This window comes from Suillus plorans (genome assembly GCF_016647745.1).
Source record: "Suillus plorans strain S12 chromosome Unknown HD556scaffold_38, whole genome shotgun sequence".
NCBI lineage: Eukaryota > Fungi > Basidiomycota > Agaricomycetes > Boletales > Suillaceae > Suillus > Suillus plorans.
Window position 1 is genome coordinate 218,778 of NW_024537422.1, and position 17,693 is coordinate 236,470.

The window sequence follows — 17,693 nt, forward strand, 5'->3', positions numbered from 1 at the left end:
ATGCCAGGACCGCCCACTCCTATTCCCACAGACCCTGACGCCATCTTGCCTGAGAGCGAGGAGGTGGGTTTCCCGCAGGTCATTGCGAATCTCATCGTCGTTGAGGTTGCATCCCTGGCGATTCGCAGCGACACACGACGTAATCCCCTTGCAAACGGTTATGACCTCGCCATCCCGCCCGCGACTTACGACGAAGCCATGCGACGCCCGGATAGTGACCATTGGCTAGCTGCAATGAGGAAAGAGATCAATCTGATGTCAGAAATGAACGTTTATGAGTTGATGCCCTTACCTGCGGAACGACGAGCGATCGGGTGTCGATGGGTGCTCGAGTTCAAAGAAGACTTGAAGGGGGGATCGGTCTTCAAAGCTAGGTTAGTTGCGCAGGGGTTCTCGCAGATTCCCGGCGTCGATTTTGGACGCACCTTTGCCCCCGTCGCCAAGTCCGCGTCAATCCGAGTGCTCGCAGCACATGCAGCAGCGTGCGATTGGGAGCTAGATTGCTTCGACGCGAAGCGTGCGTTCCTGTGGGGCAAGCTACAGGAGAATGTTTACATGCGTCAGCCCCCTGGATTTGAGCGTGTTGGATCTGATGGCGCTCGCTTAGTCGCGCATCTCCTCTCCTCGTTGTACGGCCTAAAGCAGGCCGCGTATGATTGGTATGAACTCCTGCGCGAAGTGCTCACTCACCTCGGCTTTCTTCGCTGCGACGCTGACTATGCGGTGTTTATTTTCGACCACGTCAATGGTGAGGGGGTGAGGGTAACATGCATCATTGCGTGGCATGTTGACGATGGACTTGCGGGGTCCAATAATCGTGCGTTCCTTGACCGTACCAAAGCGCAGATTGCCGAGCGTTTTGGTATCACCGATCTCGGTGCAGTCTCTAAGTACCTCGGCATTCAGTTCATCCGCGAGCGTAAGACGCGCGAACTGTGGATGCATCAAGAAGACTACATCTTGCACTTACTTGAGGAACACGGAATGACTGCCTGCAACCCCGTATCATTGCCAATGGATCCCATTTTTCCTTTCGGTCGTCCAAACGATGCCTTTCCCCACGTCGAGGATCTGCCTACAGCATTTCGCAAGCTCATCGGCGAGCTTCTCTACCTCGCAATGTACACGCGACCAGACATCGCCTTGGCCGTGATGTGACTTGCGCAACACAACTCGAAACCCGAGCCTAGGCACTACGCAGCCGCCAAACACATCCTGCGTTATCTTGCAGGCACAGTGACCTTGCGCGTTCACTATGGGGGAGCTGGAAACAACGCTGCCCTTCGTGGCTTCTCGGATTCCGATTGGGCCTCCTGTCCGGAAGATTGTGTGTCGATTTCCGGATATGTGTGGTTCCTAAACGGTGGTCCTCTGTCGCACTCGGCCAAGAAGCAAACGACGCAAGCGTTGTCATCGACTGAAGCAGAGTACATGGCGCTCACCGCAGCAGTGCAGGACGGGCTATGGCTCAAATCTCTGTTCCAATGTCTTAATTTCCCTCTGCCCTTGCCCCTACAACTCTTCGCAGATAATGCTGGCGCGATAGCTCTGTCGAAAGAAGCCGCAAATCACATCCGAACGAAGCATATCGATCTTCGGTACCACTTTATCAGACGACATATCGAGGAGGGTACAATAACGCCAATATGGCTTTCAACTCACCAAAATACAGCCGACATATTCACCAAAGCTCTTCCGCGTCCGGCCTTTGTCTTGCATCGTTCGGGGCTGGCGCTCGTTTCACGTTGAATGCCTCGTTGAGGGGGTGTGTTGGAATCAACTTCGTCATCGCTTCTCTACTTCGTCATCATTTCCTTTCTCGTACTATGGCATCCCGGACTCTGTAACATAGTTTATAATCTCGCCTTCCCTCTTAGTTTACACCTCAGCGTTTCTACTCAACACGCTGAGGTACGTATCACGCCGTCTCTACGTTTTGTCCCTTTCTCATTGTGTTCGTACTATAGACTTGTCCTTTCAGGTATTATGAATGTTATAGTGTTTCTACTCAACACGCTGAGACTTGTCCTTTCAGTCCAATGTCCTATAAATATTACCTGTTCCACCACTTTAGCAACTCCTTGATGCAGGCTTGTGTGTCAATGCCAGGTGCGACTTCGAAAAAATCAACAATGTTGTTGTAGAACACGTAGTAGTCGAAGTCTCCGTCAATACTCCGCCAGGAATTGACGTTGGAGAGGGAGAACCGAAGCTATAAGTAAAAGTTAGCCCTGAAGGTAAAAAAAATACGTGAAGGCGCTCACATGAACCTGGCAAGCGGTGTAGGCGATGGATCGTGGGGTAACCGACTTCATGCCGATAATATTTGCCACGTGACTACGAGTAGTCATGTCGCTCTCAGAGGACTGGCGGCGTTGAGAGGCTACAATAGCGTCAGCACCATCACCATCACCATCAACTTCTTTGGCAGAAGATGGAGATGTGAATATATGTTTGAAGGCCTTTGTTTCAAATAAGCAGTGTTGGCCATTTGAAATAGCACGACTTACCTTGAGAAGCAGAGCCGAATGAAACAGTCCCTTTTCGATGTTGCCAGAGTCAAAAGTGTAATCCAGGTATAACATTGCTGGCCAAGAGTATGCTGTGACAAGAAAGTCAGGGTCCCTGTCCCTGATTTTTTCCTTAGTCCTATTGCGGCAGTGAATACATTAATACTACCACGTGCAGATGGCACTTACGAATTGAGAGACCAAGTATACTCTACGGGACACAAGAGCTTGCCAGTGATGTGATGGATGAACCCGCGATCGTCTTTGATATTCGTGTGAAGGGGCGGGTCCAGGGGATGAAAAAGTTCAGTGAGCCACGCGACAATCACATGTTTGAGATTGGCGGTATCATCCCCTCGGGCGCTGTCCGCGCCCTTACGCAGCTAACAACATAGGATCAGCGATACAGAAATAATTCCCGAAGTAAGAACTTACATCTTTCAAAATGTAATCAAGTTCATCAACATCCGACGAAAGTTTTTTTTTGAGCCAGGGAAGGCAACGAAGTAGTTCATTGAACGATCTGATGGTCCTGTCCTCGCTGGTCCAAGTTAAGGGAGTTACGGGCCAAACAGAGAGAAGCACTCACTCTTGAGTAGAAACAAGCTGATCTGGCAAATCCAATGAGTCCAGCAACTCTTCACGTCAGTCGTTTTCAGCTATGAGGTCCTCGAGTCCATCAAACAAGGACACAAGCCGACGGATGGCTCGTCCTTTGTGTACGTTAGAGTCGATTTGCCTGTGCACATTTGGAATGAGAGTATCAAGTCAAAAAGAGGCCAAAAACGTACGGCTTGACCCGCTTGTTACTGGCCCTGAGAACCTCAACCTCCTGTTCCAGAGCCGCAATACGTCGTTTAGCACGAACGACAGCAGCAGCATCATCGTGGTCAGAGGAGGATTCTATAGCCATGGAGAAAGTTAGAGAAGTGGAGGGCGCAGAGGATGGGGAACCCTTGACAGCACGATCCCTTTTTATGTGATGACCAGACTAAATATTTCCAAAATCTGAAGCATGTGATATCCGAATGAATATGTGAAGGCAAGACACTTGTGTGTGAGGCCTGTATGCTGTGTTGTCAAGCAGCACAGCAATTAGCCCAGAATGAACGTGACTCACCAGTAAGATATTCGTAATGTGAAGAGAGAAGTGTGATTGCAAAGTGGGGTCGGAGGCAATTTGGCAGATGCACCTAGAATCTAGATGACAAAAGGGGCATTGTGCAGAAGCGACGAAGTGGATACGAACAAAATACCTTTCTCGACGCTGATAAGATACACATATCGGGAGGCATGCATCTCTGCCTTTGTGCACGAATAATCTAGATTCGCCGCACATGAATCGACCACATCAGGCCACCGTCAATACCATGCGAGACTGACAATTACATACAAAGGAAGCCTACCAATATCCCTCTGCGTGACCTCTAAAAACTGTAAGAGTTGTTCGCTAGTGGAGCAAGCGGCTTCCGGGGGCTGTCATTTATTGATGATTGGTAAGAAAGCGACCGGGAAGACGAGTTCTTCATGTACGTACGACACTGATAGTAGGGAAATAATGCCCCCTCATGCTTAGCGTGGAGTGTACGTCGGAATGAGTGAGTCAGGAAAGGAGAAAGGGAACCGAGTGGCCAATCTGGAGGTACGAGGGGAATGACCTGTATATGTGTGGTATGAGACATCGTAACGACAAGGTAGTGCACATCGAGTTCGTGTCTTTAAGAAGGAATGCACTCACGTCAACAGCATCTAGACTTGCAGCCTGTGAGCTCAGTAGTCTTGTGGTTTGCTGGGGCTGTATATGTGTTCCAGTCTGCGCCCGTAGCACGAGCCCGCCTTGCACGACATTGCAGCACGAATCCGTCACGACCGTTGTATTCTCGCAGGAGTACTGTACTGGGAGACGCATCTAACATTCTCAGGCTCCAAGTCAGTGTTGGACGTTGCATTTATGAGTGACTTATCCTACTGAAGGTGATGAGAACGAGTCGTGCCGGTGTCGACAATACCAGCAGTCTCAGACAAATGATGGGACCTCCATAGGAAATAGACCGGTCGATGCGCTAGCAGGTTTGTCTGTGACAGTGGGGACAATGTCGAAGTTGGAAATGGTACCCTCCGTCAACTCAGTTGGTCCAACTCTAAGAATTCCATCCGGAGGTGATCGGAGCGCTTGTCAACAGTAAAGACCAAATACAAATGTATCAACTCAGGTATAGTAACCACCAGTCGAAAATTCAGTGACCGTCGCCTAAAGCTTCACAGATCCTAGACAGCACCAACGTCTGTCTTTCAATAGCACCCTCGATGCTAGATATTGCCTGAATGATGGTCTTGGACCGGGTTGGGCGTGGACTGAACTCAAACGGTGTCTGTAGCCGTCTGCACTTCTTTGGCGCAATAGAACCTGTAGCAGAAGCGCATTCGGGAGAGTTGGTCCTGTTGTGCCCAGACTTGCAGGGTGTCTGTCAAAAATAAATGATTTGTAGAAGGATACGCAACATTACTCACGATGTCCAATGCAATTTGCCTTTTCTTCAGAATGGGCAAAATCTTAGTGGTATCTTTAACTCGAGCATTCCAATCCTCAACGTTCTGAAAAACCGCAACGAGGTATGTTTGGTGCTACGGCGGACAGAATATGCACTTACTTTTTTCAGTTGCTGGTATTCCTCTTCGAACTGCTCCACAAGCTTCATGGCACGGTCTACATCTGGAGCAGCTCGGCCATATGCCAAATTCTCCGCCCCAGGAGTGCAAATGTAGTCGTCACTGAAAGCGACTCCTGCAAAGACGTCCTCCGGCGCGTTCAAGTTGTCCGTAGTAGAGTTACTGGCACTGACACCGAGCAAGATCGCTTCAGCTGCGTCATTACGGTCAGACATGTGAGAGTCGTGGCTATAGCAGCGGCCCTGAAACTTGAAGTATGGTGACATGATTATGAGCAGTGTCGTTTCTCCCAAAAGTGAAGGTATTTAAGCCTGTCAATAGACCGGGCGTCATTTCCTACTCACCTTCAGCAACCCTTGAGCTAAACCCAGACTGAGTATATCGTGCCGGATCTTTTCCGCACCTTCAGGTAATCATTTGTGAAGAGCAGTGAAGAGTTCTAATTGGCCGATATCTATAGCACAGTTAGCCAATCAAAATCGCTCCTTGAAGGAGCGGAGCCAACTCAGCTCTTGGTGCATGCCGTATGTATCTTAAAATCTCCGCTACAAATTTGTACTGAAATCTCCTTGGATGCAACCACGGTCCTAGTTACCGGATTTTGCGCTCGTCCAGAGGGATCACATCTCCAAATGTCCACGCCTGCTCTCTCATCCCCCGTCATAGTATCACCTGATGTGCGCTCACCTTCAAGATCCCCCAGTATAATTCAAATGTCCCTCCAATCTCAGACATCAACGGGTCTACCGAGGGCCTCCCTTTTAAGACGCACAGGTAGTCCAACCAGTGGGCACAGTGCAGGGAGCGTGGGCAGTCCAATGAGGCAGTATGGCATAGAGGTTGCAAACAATGAATATTTCCGTCACATGGTAAGTCTGGACTCTATTGGCTGCTGAGAAACTGCTCACTATATATTACTTGCAGTACTCCATGGTCGACTTCTGCAGTTCTGACCGGAAGTCACTATTAAAGTTAGCAAAGAGCACGCATCACACTGTTCGTGGTGGCCGAGTGGCTGCTCAAGCTAGATTCGAACAATTTCTGTCGTTATTAAAAGCATTGGGTGAGGAGTTGGACGACTGGAAGTGGAAGGAATTCGAGGCGGAACAAACCTTGTGGTCATTGCAATCGCAGGAAGGGGACGTCTAAGCCAACATTGCAGTAACAACACATTTCATAATTATATCTCTGTATTAACATGTGGCAACAGTAGTGGCAACAGTAGTGGCAACCTCCACGTAAGTTGATATGTATATAGTATTCTTATCATATGATGTCCTGCATGTATAGTAGTTCATTGCATTTGACTTTTTGGCCTCCCAGCTCGTGCGTGCGCGTTCTATGTATGTGTCTTCTGCTGATCGTAAGGGTCATATTCGTGATCTGCTACGTGTGTACATGTATATAATGATGGTTGTATCTCGAACACTATTCTGTTTGAGTTGCTGAAGTATCACGCTCCAAAGCCAACTTTAATATTTGCATGATACACTACTCAGTGTGCGATACAACATAGGGTGCGCAATACACAACAACAGAGTACACAATACAACATAGCAAAGTGCATGTAACACAGCCCACAAGTGACGTGTTCCAAAACTTAGTATCACAGCGGAAAGAGTTTGGTCAGGGTAGCAAGGTATAGGCAATAAAAGTCCGTAATTATTACTAAAAAAGATACCAAGAGGTGGCAGTAGGGCACGAGAGATTAAACAGCAAATGTTCATGTCGCCGATAAAATAATCCTGAGGCCGGGTATTAATATGGATGAGGGACAGATGGGCTATCGGGATCGCGGATACCACGCAAAGATTATATTGGATGGTTATGGCTCTACGAAGTTAGGCAGCATGGAGACATGACAAAGAACACTCGAAAAATGTAAACGACTCAGCGGTAGTGATGGATGGGGCTGGCCAAGGTCTCCCAACAAGCAAACCCATCGACCGAACCATCAGTTCAGTCTGATAATAATCCTGTTCCGGTTCAAGAAGGGCCTGAACCAAGAACTGAACAAAAAAAAGATAAAGAAATTGATTGACGCACCGGAGAACTAGATGTAGGTGACCCTCCAGTGAAGGTAATCAGATAGGTAGCAGGTAGTATAGACAGAATGTACCTCTTCCAGGAGCTCATCGTGTATCGAAAGAGAATTAGTGATCAAAGAGACTAAGGTTTGCAGGATCCGAAGTTGAATGTCCACGTCTTGGCTCATGGCATCGTTCATCGTGCTTACGATGAGTGGAACAACAGACTGTGGTACAGCCTTGAGGGCTATCAAGCGCTGCAGCAATCCCAACGAGATGGCAATGACTTTCGCGTTTTTGGTCGCACACCCCTTGAACACTGGACGGAGAAGATCATCTGACTGTGCGCTGTCTGTGGGTGAACGATGAAGAAAGCGAGGCACGTTTGAATGGAATCACGTACCAGATGCCAAAGATGCTGCCGCTTGCTCCAGAGAGGACCTAAGTATCGCAAGCGACTTCTCTGTTGCCTTTGCGTGGACATAGTAAGACGCCAGTACATGGGATGAGCACTTTCCGCCGTACCTCGCATATTTCTGGATGCTTTCTCCTAGACTCGCTAGCAAGGGACTTTAGACGAAGGTATAAGTGGATCTGGCGGATTGTCGTTGTAAACACAAACACACTTGCAATTCAGTCACTAGGAAGGCTAATGAACTCCTCGTCCTTGCGTTATTCTCAACGAGATTTAGACGAGTCCTGACAAATTCCAACAGGTTTTCGTCAATTACAGGGAAACACAGCCCAGCGCGCAGAAGATCAAGGATTGAAAGAAAATGTCAATTGAAAGTCGAATAATGAATTACAATTGTGTTTGGGAAAGTATATTATGGATGCTTGTTGACAAGAGGTGTGCAAAACTAGAATATAGCACATACACCCAGAGAAACCTCAGAGGCGTCCCCCCCCTCCTGTCACAGCGTGACGGTCACTGTAATTACACCATATTTGGAAGCTTAGTCACACAATCTCAATGCAAACCAAGTCCCAGTACTGATACAAGGGAGGGGCAAACGAGCGCAAGCAAGCTACATATACATGAACGTGCAGTTCGGAAAACACGTAGAAAGCATGAGTGATCTGAATGTGAGATATGCACTTGTCGTCGGGAAAGCTTCTTAGGCCCGATTGTCCAAAGAGAAATCAATCACGTTTTGAATGTCAAGCATATCGCAAAAAACGGTAGTCTGAGGATTAGTGTACCAAGGTGCTGCATAACCAATGTCAGTTAATATATCTCAAGGAATCAGTACTCTCACGTTGTTGATTCTTTTGAGCTCCTTCACTTCCAGGACCAGGGGCGCTCTGCACGAATGTCTGGCAATCCAAAATGGTTCGGATGCCAGGTAGAGGGACACCGGAAGAGTCTACTTCGTTATTGCGCACATTGGACTTGACCCATTCCATCTCTTCGGCAACCATCGCACGAGCTGTTGCTTCATTGGGATAATCTGCTTGACGCCGCCTCATGGAGAAGAATGGGTGAAAAGCGTGTGATATTGCCAGCCATTCCGGATCGAAGGTTAACTTCGGCACACAGCGTTGTCCAGGCATGGTAGATTCATCCGATGTGGTAGGCACATCGATGACCTATATTAGAAATTATCAGAACCATGCCCTATCGACACAAAGCCACATACCTCCATAAATTCTCGGTTTGGAAGGCATTTATCCAATGCGAGGAAGTTTGTCATAGATGGCTGTGGCCGACAAGCGATGGGAGGCAATTGTGTAACTTCCTCTTCTAGGGTTATTTGATCAGGATTGTGAGAAGTCGTTTGCAAATGAGAATATTCAATTGGAGGATTCTGAGATTCAACTGCATCGAAATCATCATCTGCAATTGCTATTTCATCTGGGTTTTGTGGTGGCGAAGTCGTGGGCAGAGAATTTGATCCAGTACCGGTTTGTTCATGCTGTACGGTAGCCTGAAAGCGAACATGCAAGTGCGCTGAAAACCACCATTTTGGTTTCAGTGTCCGCAAGAGCCCCATTAAAGGAGGGGAACCCAGGTTGCCCGTCTGTACATCCTGTCTAAAAAATGGTTTGCGGCGAAGGAGGCCCTGAGTATCACCATGTCGCTCGATGTATTGGGGCCAATCATGAGAAAGGAAGATATCCAGGGAGGATAACTGTGATGTATCCAATGTGAGATCAAGAACTCACAAAGACTAAAATTCACGCACCAAGGACAGACGACGAACATTAAATTCCCTGATGTGATATATGCTTCGCATGGTGCCATGATCGTAAGGTAATCTTTCGTAAAAACCTGCATGTGTTTAATGTGGAGTATCCGAGAACATGATTGGAGAATCACCTAGACTGAAATCATTACTTTTGAAAATTCCAGACGCACCAGCAATACGGATACCATTCACTTGGATGCATCCGGCATGCCCGAGGAAGTATATGTTTGGTGCAAGCCACCCGCCATGATACCTGTGAGAGTAAATAAGTATATCCTTATAGGTGGCGCACGGAGCGGATGCATACAGTTCTGACATGTAATACGATGCCTCGTGATTCCTGCCTATTACGATGGTAAGCACCGGAGCAGTCTTTTCTCCTGTATAGTATCTAGAGAAAAGTGTATCAATGCATGTTTATGTCAACTAGGTATTGGCACGTACTTGTGGAAATCACCTAGCTGCCTATACTTCTGCGGGACAGCCATGCATTGCATGTCTCTGTGATTGCGAATAGCTTGAAAGTCCCCGCACATAAGAAGTAAATCCACAATATAGTTGTGCCTGGCCTCTAGGTCACGTAGGTGCTGGTAGATCACGTTCAGTGCGCCATGGCTGCATTCCTCCACTGCAATCTATTAGAATGAGTTCGTGGATAATTACTATGACCAGTGGCAAAATTTGACCTTCATGGCCTGAAAGAAAGTGAAGGCTCCTTCTCTGAGATTAACCAAGGATTCTGAAATGATTATTTTCCTTCCTCTATGAGGTCACGATGAGACTAAGTCACTCAGAACTTCGAAGGTCTGTGGCTGTGCAACTCTTTTTGTTCGTGGTACATAGATTCAAGTAGTAAGGACGATGAATATATCTAATTAACTGAGCATGAATTCGTACTACTTGTGGTTGAAATTCAGACCAACGCCCAAGCTTACACCTGAGATCGTCGACAGAAATCACTGAAAAGTTCGGTGTCCGTGGAATGAGCACATGGTATCGATATCGATGGACCCGTCAATGTGTTCCGTCTCAGACAATGACGCTGATTGACGCCAGACCTGGGGAGTTGATTTCCGTTGATTTGAAGAATAAATGGCTCACATCCTGCGGTTCTCATAATGATGGGCCTATCGGAATAAATCAACGTATTTCAAGGACCCAACTTGCTGACCCTGAAACAATTGTAAGCGGTTTAGGTCTTACTGCTAGTCCTAGTCCACGTTAGTCTCGCCGCGTCACGACCACGGCAGGACCGTGTAGAAAATTACAAGTTGGGTCACGTGAACCACTTCCTGACTTCACACCATATCACTCTCGGTTCATGAGTACCGTTATCAGTCAAAGCTTATTTAGTTCTTCCGAGCTTCCTCAAACCCTGCAGAGACACAGTCCGAGTATACCTGACGACGTTACTCGGTCAATCATTGATATCACACGCCTAGAAGGGATGTTTCCATTTAGAATTCAGAAAACTAATGTATCGAAACTTTGTCAGTGCATGCGGCGCCAGAGTCTCAACTTTGAACCCCAAATTGATCGCACCGAATGCCGATGCTGTGCCACGAGGTGACTATTTCGGGTAAGTATACTAAAAGCTTGATGTACTTACTAGCAAAATCAGTGTTGTCAGCACCGTTAAACTCATTACTCATAAAACTAGAACATTCCGATCGGAACGCGAGTTCACAAAGTTCACCGCTCCAGATGAATTTCTGGACTTCGGTTCCGTTTCGCGAGCGTTAAACTTTTACTCTTTTTGTACTCGGCAACACTAGCAATTCAGTTTGTTAGGCGAGTGAGTGTGACTTGGCTGAGGCCCTGAGCCCCGCATTGCCCATCCAAAATATAAAGCATGTTGAGTGCGCTTAGCAGCTCACCTGAGATTACACCCAGCTGTTCTTCATATCATGTCACACCAAGAAGGAACTGTCGTCCACCATGATAATTCTCAAGGTCCTCCCCCCAACTATGACCCTTATATGATTTCGTCCCCCAACCATCCATTTTTTCCCGGCGCTCCGGTAAGTCAAAATCTGACACCTAAAATTTGTCTGACCTTTCATATAGATTACCAAGCGAATGTTTAACGATCTTCATCAAGCGGTTTTTGCTATAGTCATATTGCGTGCTTGGACTTTAGCCCCTGCGATACTGAAAGCCGAAGCAGGCCGCCACCTCAAATTTGTGGCCTTCAAGAATAATATCAGCGGTAATTTATATTCTCAAAACTCTTCATGTATCTGACCACTACGTAACAGAAACTCAACAAGAAAATCTGGCAATATTGTCCTTGAACACTGAAATTGGGGTACGCGGCCCTATCCGACTATTATCACTTTGGAAAAAGTGCTGCTTCGGATATCTTGTTCAGGCGAATATGTTGGATTCGGTTCAGTTCAGTTTTAGTGCTCTCGTGGTCGACAGGATTACCCTAGCCCAACAGCCTGAAGCACGGTATGAGTGGCTACACTACCATGATTCGCTAACGGTGGGTACTGTTATACATTCTTTTTCCATTCCATTGATGATTCGAGAATGTATATAGGGAGACAGGAGACTATTTCGGAATACTCTTCCGTTAGGATTGATGGCTGAATTTCTCTCCCGCAATTATGCTGATGCCATACGTCATGAAATTTCCAACAACCAGGCAGGCCCTCGAGTCCTCAATAGTGGGCCGGTGAAGGTACAACAATTCAGAGAGTGAGTCTGAACAATGTTGGGTCTTGCAGAACCTAGCTGCTATTCGACCCTAAAGGGTTTCTGGACCAGGCTCAAGGCTCAGAGGAGAGGAAATATCATGAAAAACTACTGAAGACTCAGACTCATACTGATAACTGGTGAAAAGATAACTTGCTTATGTAAGCTACAAAAGTGCCAACATAAGGTAAGGTAAAAACAGTCTCTACAAGCCCAGCCAGAAATGAATCCCTACACCGGGGCTCATTAATTTTAGGTACACGCTAGCATGCGCCATTGTTACGGTGCGTATAGTAGTCTTTCATTCGTCCAGTAACTAACTGAATTGACCCTCAGTTGCAATATGCCTTCAGTGAAAACTGGAACTGGGCTGCTATTCGGGCATTTGATCCTTTTTACAGTTCAGACTTAGCTGACAGCACGGAAGCTACCAATTTCTTTGAGGAGGTAATCTCAGTCACATCCGAGCTAGTAACTAGCTGGGATATTGTTTGTCCACAACTCAGAGAAACGATCAACATCACAATGTAAGTTCTGGAAATGCTACACTCTATTGAGGTCTAATTGAATATCTACCAGTTGCCACGTAGATCCTCGGATTGCGACACACTCGTGATGATGGGTCTCTGTGTCTGCCCTTTCCATAGTTTACTTGGCATTAGAATATGTTTTTGTCATATATTTCATTATCATCATCCGCCCTGCTCAATTTATCAGACCGACTCATGAGAACAGAGAGAGCAATATTAATGTTCGAAAATCACTGATATTTTCAATCTTAACACTCGGACAAGAGGTACGTCGATGTTATTGTCGGAGCAGATATCTCACTAAGAATGGTGTCCTAGATTGAACTCATTTGGGTGAGTGACAAGAGTGCCGTATCAGAAGAAAACAAGAGCATGCGATGAATTCGCGACAGAGACAATGCTGGTCTCTCATGACCGTGCTGTATTTTATTGTTCGTATTTCATGTTGTGCTTTAGCGTGGTGGGCAACTTATGCTGAATCCAAAATGTTCTAGATGCGCTATATTGGGATACCTTATTCTACGTATGTGTCGAGAAATATGCCATCGGTATCAATGACAGATGCAGTAAGTATTCTGTAACCATCTCATTCCCATCCAATCCATATGCTCATATGTGGGAGTGAGTCAGATTTCCAAGCATCCAACTTGGCTCAACACAGTTACTTAATAGGTGTAAGTCGGAGTCTTTGATACTAGTGCGAGGGTGTTCACTAATTGGAAGTTTTTAGGTACTATCACGGACTACGCAGTGAATGGCACAAATGTGCCATGTTGGGTAGTAAGTCACCCAGGTGCAATACCTCTGATATTGACCTGACTGACACACGATGCAAGTCATCATGATTGCTCGGTTACATGCCATGTATCAGGGATCTAGAGCGATGCTCATGTTCATTGTTATTAACTTCCTGGCTGTAAATGTCGCCTGCGGAGTAATTGCGGCAACGATACTGTCCTGGGTAAGCTTTACTTGTTGACTTGAAGAGCACGGCTCATTAGACAAACACCAGAGGAGTTGATACTCTCTGGCACATATACGTGCAGCTATGAATTTGTAGTGAACGACCGGCTTTTTATTTCAATGGTTTGGATGCTCGACACTGTTTGGGAGGCCCTCGCATTGTGTCTCTCAGTCTGGGTTGCCGTGAAACACTTCAGTGAGCTGCGACGACTCGACCCATCGACAGGATCGACCATCGGGGACTGTTTCAGAGTGCTGATACAATCTCACGTTCTTTATTTTGCAAGGTGAGTTTGTAATGGGGACGTGGTTGTATTTTTCTGCTCAAGTTCCGCACATGTTGAAGTACCAGTTATTTACTGCTTTTAATCGCCCAATATCCATTGTCAACCTTGACCCAGCTAACGACAACATGCCTTATCCATGTACAATTGATATAACTTCTTTGATCTCCCTCCAGGATGTCATGGACCAACATGGCCTTGGCCCCAACGGAGGAATCCTGATCTGTATGGAGTACCTATACATCAACTTCAATTGGCTCGATGCACGGCTGCAAGAGCTGGGATCTGATGGATATGTGCTATTTGACGTACTCGGTCAGGTCGAGCTTAGCATACATCACGAGGCGCTGAGATGCATAGTGCAACGATTGACGAAGATCGGGTTTATGGTACGTTCTATTATGTTGGTTCTGTTGTTAAACAACGCTAATTCATCTCTGTGAATGCGCACTATGCGACCAACACCGCGAAATATGAATATGTTTCCGTACTTCTCCTGTCCCTCCGGACTATGCTGCTCTTGGAACTGCCGCATGTCAATGTTTTGTCAAAGGTTGATTTGATAGCTCAATACGGAGACCTGGGTGCATATGGGTGACCATGCAACATACCAACATCACTTACCTTTCCGGTAGATTTCAATCTCAAATTTTACACGGATGTTCAGGAGCTTTCCAATTTGGAGAACGCACTAAATATTTTCATCATCGTGGTACACTGTTCTCACCGAGGAACTGAAAGACTTGAGACTCAAGCGCCGAGCATCCATCCACTTAGTAGAACGTGATCTTATTACATAATCGATTAAAATTTGAGGTTGTTTGGCAAGACCTTTAGAAACAAACAGACCGGGGTGGAGAAATGCATGCCTTGAGACACGACATACTACTACTCCCCCCTAGTGGTATTGAATTCGCAACGACACTCAAACTAACGCCCTCAACTATCACTGGATCTTACAGCCAGGAAAAGCTGCCTCGCGTTCTTACCAATGTTGTTGTTTCAAGATCCAACCTTTTGCGCATTTTCGAAGTCTGGGAGCAACCTCCGCAAATATCAACTTATATGGAAAATGAGCGAGAGCGAAGGGCTCATATACGAAAAGGCACTGAGGCTATGAAAGGCGAAATGAGGGTGGAGAAGGGTGGGTTAATATGGGCTCCGTAAAGGTGAATACCTAGCCTGAAATTGGGGAGGGTAGCTTAGTTGCATTACAGGCTACTGCAAAGAAAGATCCTTCAATGGTGTCACACTTTAACTTTGTGCGAGAGCATACTCTGCATGGCACTGTCACTGGCATGGAGACTCAGAGCGTGCGCATTATGTCAACTTATGACGACCAACTAGATTGTCTATCAGTGTCCTTCAAGGACGCCAAGGTATGATGGCATTTATTCTGCGTCTCATAGTGGTTCTTGATCGTAATTACAGATAGCTCTTGAGTAGTCGGACGCTGCACACGATCTTGTCACCATTTCAATACATATGTATGAGCGAGCGCCTCTGGCAGATAGTTGGTGTTTGTCTTCATCACTGTGCACATATCTGACCAGGTTTCACGTTTCATTGGATAGTCCCCTTTTCAGAATAGAATTGCGTGCAGACTCCTTGTCCCGATGTGCAGCACTATCTCTTCCAAAGGACACATTTGCTATTCTTCCGTTCTTTCAGACCCAAGCAGAACTCGACGTAACGGAAGGAACAAAACCACACAATGTGTGCATTCTTCTGAATTCTCCCACTTCTGGCTCGATGCAAATTCGAATAACCAACAGGGACGTACCATACTCTGCAAGTTTCATGCTAGACCTCGTCAACGATGTCGGTGAGCGCATTCGGAACATCATTGACTTTGTTTTCCTCCTGGATACAACAATCCAACGGTCGCGGTGCTTTGCCAATCTGAGCAGACGTGGGCTGGGTGCGTGGCATGCTTTGCTTAATTTTCACACAATGACGTGTTCCGTGTAGTCGTCTCAAGGAGTACCGTGACACTGCTTGCCTCTACATATTTACCTTGAATCTCATGAGCCGAAATTACCCCATTATCATGACTGTCGACGGTCTCCCTTACGACAGCGTCTCTCTCCTCCCCTGCGCAACTTCACTTGGAGGTGTCATCATCCTCACAAGTAATTCCATCATCAAGCAGCTTGCCGTGTGTCCCTTCTTGCTATTGGCTGGGCTACACGCGTCAGTGATATGCCAATGCTCCAGCAGACAATGACCTTGGCCTGTATCTCAAAGGTAGTCGGCTCGTGTTTGTCGATGAAAAGACTTTCTTTGTTATTCAAAAGGATGGCATGATACACCCCATTGAGATTATCCTTGACGGGAGGACTGTATCTAAACTAGTGTTATTACCCGTTATTGCTCAGACAACCATACCAGCTGTCGTGTTAAGACCGTGCACAAAGGGTAGGACTGATTCCGAGGGGCTTGGCTTCAGCTCGTGCGCTACGCCCCTTACCCGAGTATGTGCCCTTAATTTCAGAATGATGTCCGAAGAAAGTCCAAGGACGTCCGAAGGACGTCCGAAGCGCGGGAAAGTTCGGAAGGACTTTCCGGACGAGTGCGGGAAAGTTCCGGAGGAACTTCCGGAAATTACGATGAGGTTTCATCCTGATACGGATACGTGTAATGGCTACTTATGACAAGTCCTAAGTAGAAGCAAACAGAGGAAAGGCTGCAAGGACAAAGTCCGAAGCAGAATAGGTCCGGAGGACCGCGGGAAAGTTTCGGACGAACGTCCGGAAACTTCGGAGGATCGGATGAGCGGATAAGCGGAGCTCTGGCCTAGGGAATTTCTCCCTAGGCCCGAGATGGATATTGACTAAGTCGATAGACTAGAACTGATATGAGGACTTAGAGTGAGATCTAGTGCGAGGACTAATATGATATTCAGACTGAGGAACTACAGGACATATACAAGAGTTTATATACTAAGGAAATAACGGAAAGATCAGTAAGCAAGCATCCGAGGCTATGTATGAAGCATAAGCAAAGTTATCAAGCGCGAGTCGGAAATGAAGCATAGGTTAACGGATCAGTAAGCATACCGGTAGTAAGTATAACCGAGATACCGAGGACAAGGAATACCGAATAGAGGAATAGGCTGTGTTAACGTTATATGCACAGGAATTGAATTAGGAAGCTTATCGTATATCGGATCGGACCGGATCGGACCGGACCGGACATCCGGATGAGACGCGTGGATTGAGGTATGGAGGTAAATGTATGTGGATGTGGATGTGGATGTGCAGGGGTGCAGGGATCCGGATGGATAGAGGACTGGAGACATGAATAGGGTGTCCGAAGGTCCGGATGAGGCGTGGGAATATTGTCGGATGTAGGTCCGGAATACGGGATATGACATGTCGCCAGACTACTAAATGACGACCTGCTTTTCGTAGGCAGCATGGATGGACCGTCAGTATTGATGAAGACTGCTAGAGAAGAGGTACCTCTCGAGCTTTCTGCGCAGCATACTGGCATTCTCACCACTATGAATTTTTCTGATAGTATGAATTTAGACGATGACGATGGTTGGTTACATTGCCACGTGGTTTTGAAACTCTACTGATGCGTCACAGATTCATATGGCGATTCACAGACAGCCACACAGGTGGCAGTTGGAGCAGCATCAGGAGCCAGTGCCACGACAAAGACTCGTTCCATCATTCACCTTTCATTGTGCGACTCATTACTTGCATATGGCCCAATCGCTGATATGACATTCTCTCTTGCTAAGAATGGAGTAAGTATATGACTTTAGATGGGTCAAACTCTGCTCAATCTTTTTTTAGGAACGTTTTGTTCC

The 17,693-nt window shown here is 46.7% G+C and overlaps 5 protein-coding genes across 5 annotated transcripts; 2 read left to right on the forward strand and 3 right to left on the reverse strand.

The window, feature by feature from the left end:
• On the forward strand, positions 1 to 381 carry HD556DRAFT_1239751 (uncharacterized protein; the record flags this gene model as incomplete). The annotated part of the gene is made up of 1 exon (XM_041298065.1): positions 1 to 381. A coding segment is annotated over one exon (381 nt), but the record flags the coding sequence as incomplete, so codon positions are not given.
• Positions 382 to 2,053: 1,672 nt separating this feature from the next.
• HD556DRAFT_1432703 (uncharacterized protein) lies at positions 2,054 to 3,423 on the reverse strand (the record flags this gene model as incomplete). Its single annotated transcript, XM_041305151.1, has 8 exons — positions 2,054 to 2,212; positions 2,334 to 2,462; positions 2,511 to 2,649; positions 2,700 to 2,893; positions 2,946 to 3,051; positions 3,100 to 3,121; positions 3,212 to 3,249; positions 3,302 to 3,423. The coding sequence occupies 8 exons, from the start codon at positions 3,421 to 3,423 to the stop codon at positions 2,054 to 2,056; spliced, it is 909 nt and encodes a 302-aa protein (XP_041158851.1).
• A 1,104-nt stretch (positions 3,424 to 4,527) lies between these two features.
• Positions 4,528 to 5,395, reverse strand: HD556DRAFT_1309485 (uncharacterized protein; the record flags this gene model as incomplete). Its single annotated transcript, XM_041300293.1, has 4 exons — positions 4,528 to 4,682; positions 4,756 to 4,975; positions 5,022 to 5,135; positions 5,162 to 5,395. 4 exons carry the CDS (start codon positions 5,393 to 5,395, stop codon positions 4,528 to 4,530), a joined length of 723 nt encoding a protein of 240 aa, XP_041158852.1.
• A 417-nt stretch (positions 5,396 to 5,812) lies between these two features.
• On the forward strand, positions 5,813 to 6,329 carry HD556DRAFT_1309486 (uncharacterized protein; the record flags this gene model as incomplete). The annotated part of the gene is made up of 2 exons (XM_041300294.1): positions 5,813 to 6,049; positions 6,105 to 6,329. The coding sequence occupies 2 exons, from the start codon at positions 5,813 to 5,815 to the stop codon at positions 6,327 to 6,329; spliced, it is 462 nt and encodes a 153-aa protein (XP_041158853.1).
• Positions 6,330 to 8,320: 1,991 nt separating this feature from the next.
• HD556DRAFT_1381369 (uncharacterized protein) lies at positions 8,321 to 10,231 on the reverse strand (the record flags this gene model as incomplete). Its single annotated transcript, XM_041303257.1, has 8 exons — positions 8,321 to 8,417; positions 8,467 to 8,799; positions 8,943 to 9,339; positions 9,394 to 9,479; positions 9,528 to 9,649; positions 9,704 to 9,787; positions 9,841 to 10,031; positions 10,083 to 10,231. Coding segments are annotated over 8 exons (1,317 nt in total), but the record flags the coding sequence as incomplete, so codon positions are not given.
• Positions 10,232 to 17,693: the final 7,462 nt, after the last annotated feature.